This window comes from Anastrepha obliqua, chromosome 5 (genome assembly GCF_027943255.1).
Source record: "Anastrepha obliqua isolate idAnaObli1 chromosome 5, idAnaObli1_1.0, whole genome shotgun sequence".
Taxonomy (NCBI): domain Eukaryota; kingdom Metazoa; phylum Arthropoda; class Insecta; order Diptera; family Tephritidae; genus Anastrepha; species Anastrepha obliqua.
Window position 1 is genome coordinate 55,895,048 of NC_072896.1, and position 20,024 is coordinate 55,915,071.

A 20,024-nucleotide genomic window follows, 5' to 3' on the forward strand; every position below is an offset into this window, starting at 1 on the left:
TTATAATGGAAACGCATTCTTTAACAGTTCCATTACAGGCTTTCCGAACGTTTACAAGCCATGCGCTACCATTGCCTCTGAACCGGCACGGTAATTACAAAAATTTAAGAACCGGGTGCATGCCTTCACAAAATGCGAACATTTTCACACATTTATCCAACACAGTTCTCGATAAAGTATTCAATTTCATATAGCGAGATTGCTACTTGTGCAACTCATGAAGATATAATGGAAAATATCGGTGTTGTAAGGGCAAGGTTTGAAAAAGATCAAAGTGTCTCAATTGAATGGCGTTCGTAGCGATTGAAAATATCAATCGGAAACTATCACCTGACGAAGTTTGTTTACAGATTTGGCCCTTAAAACTTGCATGGTTCAATTGGTGCTAGAATTGAAACGGGTACGTTTGCTAAAAATGTCATCTTCTCCGAGGAAGCTAATTTCCATTTGTAAAACCTTCTGCATTATGTTGAGAAGTTTTTACATTCTACATATAATATTTTATGATTTCTACCAAAATATTTTTTTAAGTTAGAGATAAGGCGTTTAGAAGTACCCCGATCCTAGAGAAATGTTTAGTCTTATAAATCAGAATTATAAATACAAATTAGAGGCTTCAAAACTCAAATTATCAATAATACTTATAATTATTGCTATTAACTTAACCAAACAGAGGAAATATATATGTATATAATATCGAGCACATGTACTTAATATCTATGTGTATTCCGTGTGTTGAATTAACCTATAAATTTTACACAATATAAAAAATTTGAAGTTATTTAATTAAAATGTTTTAATATAGTTCGACTTCCTTTTTTTATCACTCCTGTACACACATGTACTTAATATCTACATATGTGTATTCCGTGAGTTGAATTAACCTATAAACTTTACACAATATAAAAAATTTGAAGTTATTTAATTAAAATGTTTTAATATAGTTCGACTTCCTTTTTTTATCACTCCTGCATATGTTTTTAAAATATAAAATCGGTATTCTTATTATTCTTCTTATTAATATTAAAATCATCCCTACAGTTCCTCCTATGCTTTTGATTCCCCATCAACTGGTTGGGGCTCCCGAAGGTTTCAACGTAACGATCGAATGCTTCACAGAAGCACATCCAACTTCACTGAATTACTGGACACGTGGAGAGGGACCCATAATACACGACTCCTACAAATATAAGTAAGTCTTGTTCGCTGTTAATGCATTTCGGAAATTACGTTTCATTGCCCTAGAAAATATGAGAATATGTATGTCTTTCTGAACTAGTCATACCCAACGTTGTTATTATTAAAACTGTTTATTTTGAATATCTCGGAGTTGTTTTTGCATTTAAAGTTATCCCTTCCAATAAAAGCAGAGAGTAAATAATTATGGTGTTAAAAATGGAATAGAAAATGTTGATATCAAATGCTTATTAAAGAAACAGAAGATATAATTGGATAGAAGTAAAAAAAATGAAAATTTTTAGTTATTACCAGTTTTTATAAGAGGCAAGGACTGGACACGAGAATACAATACATTGAAAAGCAAGATATTGAGGACATTTTTAAAATGTCATTTACAACAGGAGGTGATGTGAGAAAATCACTGGACGCTACGATAAATGCAAACAAAAGAAAGTTTATAGAAACTTGCAATTTAAATGTTCTTGCAATTATGAATGGGCAAACCAAAGATGATAAAGGTAACCTGACATTGTTGTATAGTTGAGCAAAAAGTCTGGTTAGATCATATGCCGATAACTTTATGTTTTGCGCCTTATTTAATTGACTTGCATGAAGATTTGGGTGGTGGTTTGAAAGTTGACGATCTAAATATCAGTGATGATATGTGATTTTGGCAGAGCAAATGAATACACTTAAAAAAACGATAAATACTCGTAATCTGTAAAATGGAAAAAGGGGGTTGACCTAGCCAAATCGGCAATAATAGGTTTTCATCGTGGAGGCCAACTGTCGGAAAAACAAAAATGGCAATATGAACAAGAGAATTTTATTATAACAGGAATTTAGGGCTACCTGGCTGGTTCTTACACCCAAAATGGTTTTCCAGAAACATCAAGAAAAAAGGAACACCGCCGCAGTGTCAAGTTTAAACTTCTCATGGAATAACTGTTTTGAAAAAAAAGGAAATAAAATAAGGTGTGAAATGCAAAATGTTTCATTCAGTCTGTCGAGCTGCCCAAAATTATGCGGCGCAGGTATGGGGAAATACTGTATGTTTGAGAATTTTGATTAATTATTACTGCAATTCATAAAGAACATTTTTAAGCTCCCCAGCTGCTCGCCCACTTATGCTATTTATCTAAAAACAGGTATCGACTGTACGGACAGAATATGCAGGTCAAAGTTATTGGCTTTTTAAAGCCAAAAGTAATTGCATTATGCTTAATGGCCTTTACAATAAAAACGGCTCTTTATGTAACTTAAATGAGAAATAAACAATCCAAAATGTTTTTGAATGATGCCAAATTAAAACAATATTTTCTTTGGAAAGACCATCCTTAGTAATACCGAAATATGTCATGTTCTAAATAGCGTAAATGATTTTGAACGGAAAAAATGTTTTTACTGGTGTTTTACAATTTTATTACATTTATTTATTATAGATGAATAGTTACGTAAATAAATATCTACCTAATTTTTCCGGCGGCGTATGTTCATTTAAACGAAGTAAAAAATATTGTAGAAGTCCACGCAAGTAAGGAAAGGAAATGATCGCCAATAACTTGACAGTGTCCAAGTTCATTTGGTTCAAGAAGCTCACAACTTCCGGGATTAACCCAAGTATCCTCTGAATAGCTTCTGAACACCCGTTCGGGAGCGAGCAAATGTGAGATGGCGAAGAATCCCAGGATAGTTGGTTGTGCGCTGGGTTTGGGACCCGCAACGTAAAAATCTCCCCAATGAAAACACCAACAAAGCCTCGGATGAGAACTTCCTATACCAATGACGACCCCTGCAAACGAACTAAGGATAACGATTTAAGGGCATGCACCTGCAAAGTCCAGTCCCTTAATGGGGAAGGTGTCTCTGCCCGGCTGGTTGATGTCCTCGTGAGAGTAAAGGCTGACATCACTGCCATTCAAGATATGCGATGGACGAGACATGGCAGGAAAAACTTAGGACCTTGCGATATCTACTATAGCTGCCATGTAAAGGAGCGCAAATTCGGTGTTGGATTTGTTGTGTGAGAGAGACTTCGTCCCCAAGTACTGTCATTCACTCCGATGGACGAGCGTCTCGCAATAATCCCCATCAAAGCGAGATTTTTCAACATCCCGCTCGTTTGCGTGCCCGCCACGATGGAGGAGAAGGACGATGCGATCAAAGATTCTTTCTATGAGCACCTGAAACATTCCTATGAGCGCTGCCTTCTTCACGACATAAAAATCGTGCTTGGCGCCTTCAACGCCAGAGTGGGACCCACAGTCGGGAAATTCAGCCTGCACAACGAAACATCCGGTAACGGACAGAGGCTGACAAGCAAATAGTTTTGTAAGATTTTTGTAAAAAATAAAATTAAAATAATCTATATGTATAGACAGTAAATGCAACAATATTAACTTTTTTGTGAACAAATGGAATGAATCAAAACTTGATATTTTACCATTGAGGCCTATTTATGAAAGAAAACCGGAGTTGGAGTGATCTGATTTAGTCAAACATACTGCTAGCTAAGCTCTTGAAAGAAGATCAATTATATAATACTTTCCAGGGTACATTTACGCCAAAACTTATTGAACAAATAGATAATTTAATAAAACTGGATACCTATTGACTGTCACACCGCATTTTGTTGGAAGAAAGATGTGTAAGATTTTAATATGCTCACTTATTTATTTGCGTTTTGATAATGTTCCTTCTTAAAATATGCAAAGAGTTGAAATTTTGGATAAATCACCATATATTAGAGTTCCCCAAACATATCATTGTCTCAAACGTCAGTATGTCAGTATCTCATACGTTCCCCACACTAAAACTTTTAATATAATATGTAGTATGCCTCAGATCTCTGCGACAATTTTTCTCAGAATTACCCATGGCTTAATCATTTCGTCGAATATAGACGAGTATGAAAGTTTTGTCATCCATTTTTACTGCTTTTCGGGTAGCCTTGGCCTATTCCAATATTATTGAACTGTAATAACATATACAGCTAGAAATTCTCTAGGAGTTGTTTCTCTATTTCCTTTCCTCCTATCACGAATAAAAAATTCTCGGAGTTTTTTCCCATTTTCTCTTTCCTGTTATCACAAACCAACTTCGAAAATTGGAAATTGTGTTTTGCAAAAGTAAGTATCACGAATGTAAACGGGAGAATGTGAAGATAGCATTTTGACGGATTTTCCGCCAGCAAAGTGGGAAGAAGTAATATAAAAAATTTAAGAATTTAAACTTTTCAATGGAATTTGTTTATTAGGAAATTTGTTTTAGGTCAAAAACTACTAGCAAAAGTCAACTTGAGTGACTTGTAAACATGATGCAGAGAAATGCTAGAACCGCAAGTGGATTTTATAAAGGCAGCATTTTTGTTTTTTGTCTATGAGGAGATTAAAATGCATCATCAAATGTGCCGTCGCAGCAATGGTATGTAGGAAGACGAAAAAACTCCCCCTCGTTTGGATGGAACCGTCGCCCACTCTGAAACCACTTTCGCATTACTTCAGAGTGACGTTCCATCTTCCTCATTACAAAGGTCTATGCATATGTGCCTGCGTCCTGGTCCCGCTTTTTTATCCAGAGAATTCTTTCCGCGAAACCACTGATGACCTTCCACGTTTCCTCGCTACTTAGCATCTTCCATTCTCCAGCGTTCGACGTCCTTGTTTCCACCGCATGCATTGGAAGAATGTGTGTTCAATTGTTCATTGTGGGGTGATCGCATTTCCCTATTTTGAACAGGTATTTCTGGACATACCCGTGCCACGAAAGCAGTTGGATTGCATACAAATTTCCATGTGGCAACGCCTTTTATAAGCCCAACCGTCATAGCGTTTCATTCCTTATTTCACACACTGCAGGTTTGTTAACTCTTTCTTCCATTCCCTTCTTCTGATACTGTGCGGTAAACGAACACAGCTCTCACGGCTGCCGTTCGTTGTACCGATGCAAGCAATGAGGAGGATAACCCTTGCCTTAATACGAGTAAGAACATGAATGTTTTAGAAATAATGTCAATTTTTTCTGAAAGAATTTTATTATTTAGTATTTAAAAAAGGGCAATAATAAAAAATAATAATTGTAGTTGCATAACTTTATTGTAATTTTTTTATTAAAATTATTAGAAGTTCAAAAAAATTGGGTTAGCTAAGTATTTGGCTGAGACCAAAGCAATTACTTCTGTATTATTACTAAATAGGGTGGCAAATTCTGTTACTACTTCTTCGCTGAGGATTGAGAACGCTTAAAAATTAATACATATGGTATAGCGCAAAGCAGCCTCTCTTTTACATAAAGTAAGGAGTATAAAAAGGAGAGGGTACGAAAATCGTCGTGTCAATGATGACTTTGCGCGCATGCACAAAGGGTAAACGACGCAAATTACTGCTCTTCAACATAAAGAGTGTGTAAAAATGGATGAATTATAATAATAATTTGTTCCATAATGGGCTAGACTATGTTGATAGTTTTAGCTAACTTCGTTTTTGTACCACTTTGTCAATTATAATAATAATATATAATACAATATATAATAATACAATTTTATTATTTTTACAGAGTGGAATCCAGTGTTGGTGTTCCGTTGTACAAAACGCATATGAAACTAACAATTATAAATGTCAGTAGCGGAGATGATGGTATTTACAAATGTGTGGCCAAAAATCCACGTGGCGAAACTGACGGCGTCATTCGACTTTACGGTTAGTAAAAGTGATTTGTAATATTTGTGTATGTATGCGAAATTTTCTAAATCAAATACGAAGCTGTAAAATGAAATGTACCACATACCATATAAATGTTATGTACGTCAACCAAGTTCCATATAACACGGCGGCTCAAGAATGGTAAAATATAAGATTGCGCCAAATCCGAATTTTGCCTTGTTGGAAACATAGAGTCGGTTGACATCGCTCATTTCTAAGGAAATATAGGTCAACGATGCTGTTATGCCATAAACCACACCAAAAATTTAATCTTTGTGGATGCATTACTTAATCGAGTGTTTATGGATTGTGTTTCCTTCACTACATAGCGGCAATTTTACTTGACATAGTCGCTGAACCAAAAATAGTTCTCCCCCGAGAGGATGATTTTGCATCGTATTTACGTTTTACTGTATTTACACTTGCGCCAAAAATTCACTTTAGCAACAGGAAAGTACAGAAAAGTACGTAAAACTGTACGTCTCTCCATTATCAAGGCACACACCATAAAAAGGAAGATTAATGCGTTCGTAATGGGTAAAAAAATATTTCAGGTCATAAGAAACCTGTAAGCAAAAGGTCTTTCACATAACCGATATAATGCCTGATTTTAACTTAAAAAAGTACAAGCTCTTGTTCAGTAGAGGTGTATTAAGACCAAAAGATTTATGTTTGTTTAGATTTTTTGGAGTGTGTGCAACCGACAAAAGTTAACAAATAATGGCATTCTAAATAACTGATTTGACCTTACTAGTGAAATATCTTATCCACGCCAGGAAAACAGCAGGGAAATTGTAATTGCTGTGCATTGAACATGCAGCAAGCAATATATGGTATTACGATATAATTATTGAAAAAAATTATGTGATACATATGTCTATGCATCTGTAATGCAATAACTTTGCACCGAATGCTCCGATTTACAAGGAGCTTTATGCATTTTAAAGCTTTGCTATCCAGGAAAGTAAATTTCTAAATAATTTAAAGCAAATATTGAGGACTATCTAATTTCATTAGTTAACAGCCAAAACAAACCCCAAGAACCGGGGCATCCAATTCCTGTGTAAAATCGGGCGTTGAAAACGAATATCCACGTAATTAGAATTCAAAATAAACGATCCCATACAACATTACACCTATCATTAAATTTTTTCTTAATCACGTTATAATACAAATGGAAAAATCCACATTTTGTATTATAGACCCACCTACATCAGTTTATCTGCCACACACAAGTAAACGTATCTTAATAGAGTGAACATTATTAATATTTCAGTTTACTTGATTTTAAATAGTAATTAATAGATTTTATATCATATCTTTTCAGTTTCATATCCACCAACCACAGCACCCCCTGGACTCTACACTACCGAAATACGGTGGGATGTGTTCTCTGGTCACGGCAGTGAAACGTCACGAACAATTTATGGTCAGGACAAAAGTGAGTTGTTAAAACATAAGTATTACTTGATTAAATTTGTTTTCATTCATCATTTCATTTCATTAATGGCATTCAAAACCTCTGGGCAAAATATAGGATGAGCCAGGTGCTTGTTTGTATTTTTTGTATTTCCTGGTCTCCTTGTCCCGGGGATGAATTGCCAAAGTCGTGAAGGTATGATGACTTAATTCTCCAGATGCGAAAGTCTCTCAAATGGAAGAGATGCGGAAAGTAATAATAAACTATTCATTATTTCAAGAAAGCGATTTATAGGTCATTTATCGGACATTGTGTTTTATTTGCATGCGGAGCCTATATTACATAGTTACATTCATGATATAATAATTTTTAGAAGTTAGTTTCACTACAAAACTCTGTAGTGAATTGTTACTACATAGGTAAGCCCTCAACATAACTATTTGGGGTGTCGGAATTCACTGTCTCTTTGATGAAGCTTATAGAACAGTGGGAGATATTTCAGGAGGAGGTTGAGAGGGTGTTGTGTTGTTAAGCTCTACCCCAGGAGCAAGAAATTTTAAATTGCCTCAACCACTATTAACTACCTCTGCGATTTATTCTCATATACATCCTGTTGCTAAATTAAACATACATAGCTCATACTATGGAAAAGCCATATAACGCAAAGCTTCAAATTTTAGCAAAATAAGGTATTTCAAAATTCCATTTCAACATCTCGTTGAAAAAATATAGTCGAAAACCAGTTGTACTATATAAGCTAAAGCGACATTTCACAGAATTCAAAACCAAAAAGTTGTAGAAGCAATTTCAGAGCAGCGATTGGCATTCTCGTGGGAAACAACTAAGCAGCAAAATACTGGTCACGTTGGAAACATACGGGCTTAGCTTTTAGATTTAGTTTTGGAATTAAGATAATTTGAAAAGTCAGTTGTAAACATATGTACTTATAGCTTGGGAAAGTAAACATGTGTATATGGTTCCATACTAGGATAATATCGACCAGCGTAGTAAAATTATAATTGTATTCTAATAAATTTGGTATTCCTTTTTATAGTTGAATACCAAATCTGTAAAAAATAAATAACAAAGACCAAGTTTGGTAGGAAACATTCAACTATAACCGTGCTTATGTCCAAAATCCTTTTCTCAGTATATAATTGGCGCTCACCCTCATTTTTGGATGTTTGGCCGAGCTCCTCCTCTATTTCTGGCGTGCGTCTTGATGTTGTTCCACAAATGGAGGGAACTACAGTTTTAAGCCGCCTCCGAACGGCATATATTTTTTATGAGGAGCTTTTTCGTGGTAGAAATACACTTAGAGCTTTGCCATTGCCTGCCGAGGCAATTACCGCTATTAGAAAAAAACTTTTTCTTCATTTTGGTACGTCAGTTCTCCGAATGGTAGTCACGTACCAACCCATTCGGCTACGACGGCCGAATATAATATTGATAGTTATATATACAATTGGCGCGTACACTCTTTTGGGTGTTTGGCCGAGCTCCTCCTCCTATTTGTGGCGTGCGCCTTGATGTTGTTCCACAAATGGAGGGACCTACAGTTTCAAACCGACTCCGAACGGCAGAAATTTTTTTTATGAGGAGCTTTTTCATGGCAAAAATACACTCGGAGGTTTGCCATTGCCTGACGAGGGGCGACCGCTATTAGAAAAATATTTTTCTTAATTGGTGTTTCACTGAGATTCGAACCTACGTCTTTCGGCTACGGCGGCCGCCTAATATTGATAGTTACAATGACATAATACCAACACATGGAACTATTGAATAAGTTAATCACATAGCCAATAAAATAAGAAAGATATTTGAACAAAGTGAATATTACACGGCAATCCTTACCGACGCTGCCTAAGAATTTGACAAGATCTGGCACGAAGGGCTTTTACACAAAATTAGCTAATTACCATCGTTCCATCTTCAAATCCTATTTCTCTGAAACGGTTCTCGGTAAGAGTAAACGATTTTATTACAGGGGAAATTTCGATATCGGTTGGTGTGCCGCATTGAACCGTTCGTGGTTCAACATTACACTTAGTCTTGCCATAAATTCGGTTATAAATTTTACAATGCATACGGCGAGAACGAATTCGCAGAAAAAGTGACCGTTATTTTTCCTTTTTTTCGTATGCATTTCCGTCGCTCACCTGGTCATCTTCTGGCAACGCGCTTGAAGAAAATTAGACTTCACGGATGCAAGTAGCTTCTTCGGTGGCACCCGGTGAACGGCCATTAAAATATTTATTTCACAGATGAGAAAATTTTCACTGTTGAAAAAGTTTTTAATAAGGAATGGGGAGTGTCTTGTAAAGGCGTTACATCTCTTCATTTCTATGAAAAAAGGGTTAAGACCGGGGCAAAAGTGTATCAGGAGGATGTCTTAGAAGGCGTGATGAAGCAGTTGATCAGTACTCTCTTCAATGGAGAGCGCTGAATCCACAGCCCATGAGGCAAAAACCATCCAGCAGTGGCTAAAAAACAATATTCCTGGGCTTATAACCGCAGAAAATCGATCGTCTGGATGTCCAGATCTGAATCATTGGACTACAGTTTGTGGTCAGAATTGGAGAACATGGCCTGCTGAAGACCTCACAGAAATCTTTAATTCCAGCAGCGACTTCAATATCTATAGAACGTGCGTGCTGATATAGCTGAATGGTTTAATCATTTGAATGATTGTATAACTTGTAACAGAACTTATGGGAGGACTAAGTACCATTTTTTCACATTTGATATCTCCATAAGCAGAAATGTGTTTACTTCCACATTCGCGGATTATACCGCAATTACCAACAACGAACAAAATGCCGAAAATAAACATCAAAAGTCCTACAAAACCAATTAAAGCTAGTAAAGGAGCGACTGGAGAATTGGCGAATTTAAGTGAATGAACAAAAATGTAAATAGGTATGTGACGTTTACACTCAATACAAATGCATATCCAGCTGTTGTCTTAAAAAATGCAAACATTCCCCAAGAAAGCAATGTTGTGCATCTCACATAAATTTTGAAACTTCAAACCTATATTAGCTAATAAGCTGGAAGTCTGCATTAAAATTAGACTACAAAACCTGTTACAGAAAAGCCAATACGGATGTAGAGCTTAGGGGCACACCTGTTCCATTAACATTAATATCATAGAAAGAGTGCAATTCGACATACTTAGAACTATGACTGCAAACCCATCCGAACCCTCATGATACTGCTATTGCACAATCGGAATATAACGTGTAGAACGCAGGTATAGTCCGCGTAAGATGAAAATAAGTAGGCCTTAAAACCGTTCCATATGTAAAATGTTATCCATACCTAAGTTATTCGGAAAACTGGGAGGCTACAAGTTGTTACCTTTGATAAAACAGCTCATATAACCTCATCAGCATGGCTATAGTATAAAGCGAATACCGCTATGAACTTAACATTATGTTCACATTTTGCCCTGAAAGCACTAGAATAAGGTAACCAGTGCGGTGTCATATTTATTGATTTTGCAAATTAGAGTTAACCTCAATTTGTAACTTATTAATCTTGATCAAATGGGATTCTTTCAAATATCCTCAAGGGGTCGCTTCTTATATGACTGATAGGGGAGAGTAAGTATGTAAAAAAATAATAGGTGTCTTCACACCAAGCTTGGTATTCGGTAGCTCGGTGTTCGTTAATTTTTCTCCGCATATTTTGTTCGTCTAAAATTATTGTATTTTCGGTTTACCGCTTACCGAACTATCCTGATGGCAAGCTTAATAGTTTTTTTGGTAGTTCGAATGTATGTAAAAAATTAACGTGAATTTTTGTAGATATGTATCTCCAAAAGTCTAAAAATGTACAGTTCAAACTTGAGTTTCAAATTTACCAGCTGGTACCACATTGAATACTTTCAGATCCGGAACGTTTGTATCCGTTCAGACGATGTGACCCAGCCAGCGTAGCCGTTGGAGCTTTATTCGCTGCGCTATATCTATGTCGTCATAGAGCTCTTACCGCTCATCGTTCCCTGGCATGCGATATTCGCCGTTGCCAACGTGCAAAGGTCCAAAAATCTCACACAGAATCTTTCTCTCAAACACTCCAAGTGTCGCTTCATCGGATGTTGTCATCGTCCACGCTTCTGCGCCATACGTTAGGACGGGTATGATGAGAGACTTGTAGAGTGTTAGTTTTGTTCGTCGAGAGAGGACTTTACTACTCAATTGCCTACTTAGTCCAAAGTAACACTTGTTGGCAAGAGAGATTCTACGTTGGATTTCAAGGCTGACATTATTATCGGTGTTAATGCTGGTTACTATACAGTGATATGGGTGCCGATACGCGAGTGTGCCGACTGTTTGTTTGATGACAGGAGATACTTCGTTTTGTCCTCGTTCCCCACCAGACCCATTCGCTTTGCTTCTTTATCCAGTTTGGAGAAGGCAGAACTAACAGCGCGGTTGTTAAAGCCGATGATGTCAATATCATCGGCGTACGCTAACAATTGTACGCTCTTATAAAAAATTCTGCCTGAGCGATTAAGTTCTGCGGCTCGTACGATCCTCTCCAATATCAGGTTAAAGAAGTCATATGACAGAGAGTCGCCCTGTCTGAAATCTCGTTTGGTATCAAACGGCTCGGAGAGGTCCTTCCCAATTCTGATGGCGCTGCTGGTGTTGAGCAACATCATCTTACATAGCCGTATTAGTTTTGCGGGGATACCAAATTCAGACATCGCGGCATACAGGAAACTCCTTTCGTATAGCCAGCCGGTCAGAGGCACCTTCCCCATTAAGGGACCGGACATTCCAGGTTCATGCCCTCAAATCGTAGTGCTTAGTTCGTTTGCAGGAATCGTCATCAGTATTGGAAGTTGTCATCCGAGGCTTTATGTACGGGGGGATTTTTAAATGGCGGATCCCAAACCCAGCGCACAGCCAGCTATCCTGGAATGCTTCGCCTTCTTACATATGGAACCATACCATTCTCATTTATAACACGCTGTCAAAAAAAATAAAAGTATATATAAATAATATAGAAAGTAGTCGCGAATTTAATATAATAAATGGTCTTCAAAAAGGGACAGAAAAGGCCCCAATTCTTTTTAATCCCTTTATACTTGAATTACTTCATAAAATAGACAATATCATAGCCTTTGATAATATTGTCATTTACCATCCATACAGAACAATAGGGGATATTAACGGAAATATGCAACTGAAATACAATATTGTAGAAGATTTTGCAGCAAAGTGGCATCTTAAAATAAATACTAAGAAATGCAAAAGCATTTTGTTTCGTCCACCCATAAAAAAATGCAACTAAAATATCAGAAAAAACTGGAAAAATCTAAATATAATATCGAACGAAACCAGAACCCTATTCAAACCACTGAGAGTCAAATATCTCGGTATTCACCTTGATCAATTTTTATACTATAACAATCACATTAACCCCCAAGACGAGAAGACCGCACGAGCTTTCCACATCTACAAAAAAATGTTTTCATCAAAACTACTGCACAGGAACATCAAAATATTAATGTATCAAACCCTGGTCTTACGGTACTCATATATAGTTGCTCAATTTGGTACAACATTAACACCCTCATATATGGAACGGCTAAGGAAGTTTGAGAGAAGAATATTACGATCATGTACTTCGTTATACAGATCACAAAATAGTAACTATACCAAATACATCTCGAATTCAATGCGAAAGGGTCCAAAATTGATTGTCATATTATAAATTTAATAAGAAAACATATCCGGCGTTGCCTACACAATGCCAATAATATTTATATAAATAAGAGCGTTTTACTTCGAAAGCGACGATTATTTCTCACTAGCTATTTCTAATAGATTTGCACTTCCTGAATCTTTCTTATACCTCTACCAAACGAAAACTACACGCCAATAATACGAGGGGTGCCTTTTATATTTCGGGATTTGGCAACCCTAGTGTTGCAATCTGGCAACTGACAGCTGTATCGCAAAGTTTGACATTTTTTGGCTTTTACGTACTCAGAACGTTTTGAAATACCAGCGCTATTTGTGTTGTTTACAGTAACTTAAAGGATTCATCTGGGTCCAAAAATGGAATTAAATCGTGAAAATTTTCGTGCGATTATTTTTTACAACTTTCGACGTGGATTAACTCAGCAACATTGCATGGATGAACTTAATTCATTTTTTGGCGATGAAGCTCCATCAGGGACCAGTGTTTATCGATGGTATGGTGAATTCAATCGTGGTCGTAGTTCACTCCAAGACGAATTTCGGGAAGGTCGTCCAAAATCATTTGTTGATCCGAAAACCATTGATGCTGTGCGCGAACTGATATTGTAAGATCGTCATGTGACCTATCGTGATATTGAGACAATCTTAGGCATTAGTGGGATCAGCATACATTCAATATTGCATAAATATTTGACTGTCAAAAAAATTTGTTCGCGTTGGATCCCACACAATTTGTCAATCGCTCAAAAAAAGGCTCGTGTCGATTGGTCGAAGGAAATGCTCAAAAAATACGACCGCGGGGCTTCGAAACACGTCTATGACATCGTGACAGGTGATGAATCATAGATTTACGCGTATGAGCCCGAAAATAAACAGTAGTCGACTGTATGGGTGTTTCAAGATGAACCAAATCCAACAAAAGTTGTTCGCACACGAAACACTTCCAAGCAAATGGTCGCCTGTTATTTCGGAAAAACTGGACATGTCGCAACCGTACCACTAGAACAACGCAGAACAGTAAATTCTGAGTGGTACACAACCATTTATTTGCCAGTTGTCTTCCAAGAAATTAGGAAAACCAATCGCAAAAGACGGATCACTCTTCACCAGGACAATGCGAGCTCTCACACATCGGCTCAAACAACTGCATTTTTGAGCACCCAAAACATCGAGTTAATGGGTCATCCGCCGTATAGTCCTGACTTGGCACCGAATGACTTCTTTTTATTCCCGTACGTAAAAAACAAACTTCGACACCTGAAGAAGCGGTTGCGGCATTCAGAATGCATGTTTTGGAGGTACCTCATTCAGAGTGGCAAAAGTGCTTCGACAATTGGTTCAAACGCATGCAAAAGTGTATAGATCTTCATGGAGAATATTCTGAAAAACAATAAAGTGATTTTCGATGATTAAAATTTGTTTTTGTTCCCTAATCCCGACATATAAAAGGCACCCCTCGTATGTCACATATTCAGAAAAGCGAACAATAAAATAGTCACATCAAAAATACTTAACGCAAGTACCTTATCAACGTTTTGATGCATGTGTATATTTCAAGCTGCGACAAAATCGAATCCATCCTTACCATTAAAAACTGCTGGTGGTTAACAAATGACACGTAACACTAACTCACACCACCTTTCTAGTCTGACTACCTTCTTTTACTACTTTGAAGCCATTTATTATAAACAATCATCTATACATCGTTTTTGTCCCCTTTTCCCTGCATCAAAGATATAAAATAATCTCATAACTTGTAAGTTAAAACAAAATTAATTTCATTATTAAGGAAAATTTACTCGACATCAGATAATATACCTTCTACTCAAATATGAACGAGACGGTATCAATAAAACGGTCCGCGGATGACATATGGCAAAAATAAATTTTTTGTTTTTTGGTAGGACTGTTATAAGCTTACATGGCAAATTTCAGCGTGATATGTCACATAGTTTGTTTTCTGTGCTACTGTAAACAACAACTGTGAGAGCTCGTTTAGAGACATTGTAAGACACATCATTGCCATACTAATACTAATGTTTATTGTAGTACTTAATATTATTAACTGGTAATAAATAAAGAAATAAAATAAAAATAAAAAATGAGTTTGAGATAAGAATATGAGAAGAAATCATAGGGGCGCGAATTAATTGTGATTAGGGCAAATATGAGACTAACCGAAATTTGCATAAAGCGTTTAAAAAACACACCCCAGCCTAGGTGTTAATAGTGCAACGCAAACTTTTGTAACGTAAGCAAGTGGTACAACACTCTTATTTACGGTAGCTACTGACCACCCTAATATACATTTATTTATTTAAAAACTTACTATATATTAAATTATATACAAAATAGCATGAATTATTTAAATATTATATATTACATATACAAATTTTATCTTTTTCAGACACGCGCTTTCTATCCAATTTAAATGAAATTGGCACGTCGGAGCAAAAATCGTTTACCGAAAAAAAGAATGGCGCTTTAGGAGCAAGTGGTACTGAAGAAACCGATGATGACGCACTTCAATCAAATGTTGGTTCGCTGTTGAACATCTTGCCCCATGAACTACTTGTTCTAATATTATTCACACAATGGTTATAAACGCATATCGGGCTTTGGCAACATCCAAGCGAATGTTTGTTATGAATACATACATAAATACATGCATACATACATACATACATACATACATACATATGTATACATATCTCTAAAATGTATAATAAAACGCTTTTGTAGCAACATATTACTCCCCAAATGCCTTCATGCTCGTTCTCTCAAATCACGTTACGCGATCGCATGGCTATATCCACATATGGTACATAGTATATACATATACACGAATTATATATACGTATGTATTTATATTAGTTTAAAAATGATGTAAATTATGACAATTATAAAGATATTTTAATAAATAATCGATTGCCAGAATCACTGGTAAAGTAGTTTTAAAATATGTATAACTAGCTGACCCGGTGAACTTTGTTCCGCCTTAGAGGCAATAAAAAAGCAGATTTTTGATTTTATTAAGTTAATTTTTTTATTAGTCAAGTATTTCAATGAAGCTTTAAAACAATAGATTGCACTCTTCAGTTAAGCACCTTGTGATACACGACATTTTTTGTTTTATTATTAGGTGCAAGAACAAACAACGCAGATGGTTTTCCGACCCGTGCACATGCCGTTTATCTGCTCTGATCACGACTTTGTAGGCATCATTTGGCTTGCGTTATGCTGTGCATCTTCGAGAGGTTGCAATTATCCAACTCGATGGTGAATCTGTCTTTGTATCTATAAAAAGCAAAGTCAGTATATTTTATTTATAAACACTTTTTCTTTTAATCATCAAACATAATACGTATGAATAATTATAGTAAGTTCAAAAACAAATCAATAAATACCTTGAATGTCGGATTAAATCCTCGTTCTTCGGTAATGGCTGCTCCAAATGAGGTCATTTGGAAACAACCATTGTATTTTTGAGTGTTTGCAAGAAAATGATGTGATTCTGGTGTTTCGCCACAAAGCAATGAATGCAATGGCTCAGGTGGCGGAGTCAATAATCGCAATTTCACTCTTTCACTAAGGCAGCACAATCCGGGCGTTTCTCCGGAAAACTTCAATGCGCCACAATACTCGCAAACAACGTTCATTGGCCCAATGCAAACGCTAGGATGCAAGCAGTAATCAGTGTTGCAATCATATCGAAACGCTGCTCGATTCAAATCAGCACTTGATAGTTCTCTTCTTGTGCGTTGAAAATAATCTACTTGTTGATCTCTGTTATTTGCTCGACGATTTCGCATTGCCAACCGAGCCGTTTCACGGGCTGCCTCGCTTTGCTCTTGTGATTGAGAAGAACGAAGTCGAGCCATACTAACGCGGCGCTCTTCACGGGCAATTCCTTGTGCTTCTTCAGTTGTTTCATTCGCAATGTTTCGTATCTTTCTTGCATTATGGCTTTGTCGAGAAAGATTCGATCGTCTTGGTTGCGGCATTGATAATGATGATTCAAAGAGAATACAAATTACTGTGATTATATATTTCTGACAAAATGTATATTATCAAATTTTCTACCTAACCATAGACAAAATTACGTTTAGCTGTCATTTGCGTTTTGTTATTCCATATCAGGTGTGTTTTTGTTATACCCCATTTTATAGTGACCTCGCGCAAACGCAATGGGATAAAAAGTATCCTATGTCCGTCTCCTGGTTCTAAGCTACCTCTCCACCAATTTTTAGCCAATTCGGTTCAGCCGTTCTCGAGTTATAGTGTAACTAACATGACTTTCTTTTATATTATATATATAGATGAAAACATTGATATCGTTTAATGCCTTTTGAAAGCGCCTATGTGTGCTATAGAAAAGTTTAGTATATCCCTGAAATGAGATTATTGCTTAACAGTATACATATTTTAAACGTACTTATTCTTTTTGGTTTTATTTTTAGTGATTTTTATTTGAGGAAAATAATTTCGTGACCTCTTATTCTCCTTGATCAGTACGAAAACCAGTTTAAAAAAAACTGAATGATAAATCTTAGAAAAATCAGTACCTGAAATCCTGATTGGAAAGCGGCTACACAGTCCTCTAAAAATACTGCGAAATTAGATACCGTCGTAGGGCTTGGTACAAATCTTTACTACTCCAGTCATATAGAATTCCTAACAGCAGAAAAAAAATTATTTTGCATGACGTGGCAGAAAGCTTAAAAATGGGACTAATATCGTTTTGATTTCCGCTCTTAAAATCGGGGTGTATCATCTATAAAGGTGCGCAACGATGAAGATTTGTTAAAAATTTCCAAAAACTAATGATTCACAAACAAACCATAGAAAGAGAAAAAGAAATATGCTAATCGCTCTAAATTCATTTACGGGATTTTACTTAAAAAATTCAGCGAATACACTAGCAGAATCTATAGGTCCCCACACACAATTTTTACAATTTTTTCAAACTAACAAAGGGCCAAAATTCCTCTTTTTTTATTTTTCATAATATTCCTTTAGAGTTGCTCGACCGCGAATTAGATTTATTGTTGTCATTCTGTTTCATTCCTCCAACACTTGTTTAGAGAGTTGGGAGACGTTCTGCATTAGCTAATTATATTTAAATACATCTGACGTTTTTAGAGATCATACCAAAGGCATATGCGGGACTGTTTTCGTATAATCCTTCCGGAACAGACTGGAGTTGATCTTGCAACTGCTCCACCTTATTTATAGGGCAAGTTGCTCCTCGTGAAGAGTATTGATTAGCAAGAGAATTTTTTTGTGATCAGCTCTTAAAGCAGCGCTTTTGCTGAGCTCCGTCTGTATTGGATTAGATGCATTTCCTCTCTTGTTGTTGGGCTTTGGAATGTGAAAAGTGTACTGAACTTGCAAGCATGGAGAATCAACATAAAAGGTTTGGCCATCCGAAACAAAATTGTGAGAGTGACTACGACAACCATATCACCGGGGACTCGGCAGCAGAATTATGACCGCTCATTTTACTTGTGCCCACACACTCAGTCGTAATTCAGACGGCAACGAAGTAACACGAGTAATTGCTGCGTTGATTTTTTATATATCACCAACCAAGGAGCATTTATTGAAGGTGGTGGCACTAGACCAACAACCATGTTGTGTACGTTTTATTTTCACGGCAAGGTATTGGCGACGTAGAAAACCAAAAATAAATTCGCCTTGGGCACAGCGAAAGAAAAAAACAAATCATTCGATTTACCAACACCACCTTTAACAGATTCGCCTTGTCACCAACACAATCTCAATTATTTTGTAAACAAACCGCTGTCATGACCCCGGTTAAGGCAGCCTGTTAACATTCTGATATTGGCCACACCTCTGCAATCTGTACGTCGTGATCTATCATCCTTGGGAACCACTTATAATTTTCACAAACTGCAATGTTTTTTTCGGGATTATCATGAGCTTTTGCGGGCTCAAAGTAATACAACCTGTTTAGACAATTTCTAAATGGTTTCGTCAAATTCAGAATTCTGGACCATATCGACAATTTCTAAGAAGCTAAAAACTTTTCTTCTGCCCTGTGGCAGAATGCCCAACATACAAATTTCGTATCTTTAATTCCCATCTTAATATACAGGCGAAATCCCGAAAGCGATTGCATTCTTCGATTTTTTTTGTTGCCCCTGCAAATTCCTTCTATAAGGAGATGTAGTCCTGAGAGTCATACTTACCTATTTAACACATCCATGTTACAACCCCGAGACATTTGGCTCGCATGATTCTCTTTCGTTTATACATAACGATACGCAACATTCTGAGTCCACTCTCGGATTTCAGACCCTCTTAATACAATTGAGTGTTATTTCAGAGTCAGTCCAAAACCCTATACGGTCAAGAGGTCGATTCAGCGTTGGAGCTATACGAGACTAAAACTTGGTTAGGAGATGAGCTGCTGGGAGCTTTGGATGTGGAAGCGACAACACCGCACTTTGTTGGGTTCCTGGCTATTCTGGAGTGGAGGGAAATGGAAGGTAGGCTCTGATCTTGACCTTCAGCGAGTGGTAGAAGCCATAAGCATTTCTCTAAACGAGTGATACACTGCGATTGACCTGTGCGTAATCGCGGAAACCAATAGAAGGTGGTATCTGACTACTAACTGTAGGGTATCCAAAGCGTATTGGCCAAAACTGAACTTCAAAAGGACAAAATGTCTGCTTGGGTTCCACAGATCAACTACCAGCGTCCTCATAGGTGTTATAACGGGTCACTACGCTATTGACAACCTAACCAGTAGAATGGGTGTACCTCACAATGACTTCTGCAGGGGCTGTGGAGATGAAGAAGAAATTAAGTCGGTACAACACCTCTTCTGTGAATGTCTTACACTTCAAAGAAACAGTGCCAAATATCTTGGCGATTATTTCTTTGACGGCCTGGGAAATTTACAAAATATCTCACTGGAGTTACTTTCCTAAAAAGATCTAAGTGGTTTAAGCAACTTAGTTAGGGAAAGGAAAACAAATGCAG

General features: G+C 36.8%; 1 protein-coding gene across 1 annotated transcript in view; it reads left to right on the forward strand.

The window, feature by feature from the left end:
• Positions 1 to 15,907, forward strand: part of LOC129247571 (neurotrimin) — a 159,161-nt gene extending 143,254 nt beyond the window's left edge. The window contains exons 7-10 of the mRNA XM_054886740.1: positions 1,042 to 1,192; positions 5,734 to 5,876; positions 7,207 to 7,320; positions 15,424 to 15,907. Of these exons, the coding sequence (XP_054742715.1) occupies positions 1,042 to 1,192; positions 5,734 to 5,876; positions 7,207 to 7,320; positions 15,424 to 15,620 (605 nt within the window). The 3' untranslated portion in view covers positions 15,621 to 15,907. The remainder of the gene's footprint in view (positions 1 to 1,041; positions 1,193 to 5,733; positions 5,877 to 7,206; positions 7,321 to 15,423) is intronic.
• The last annotated feature ends 4,117 nt before the right edge of the window (positions 15,908 to 20,024 follow it).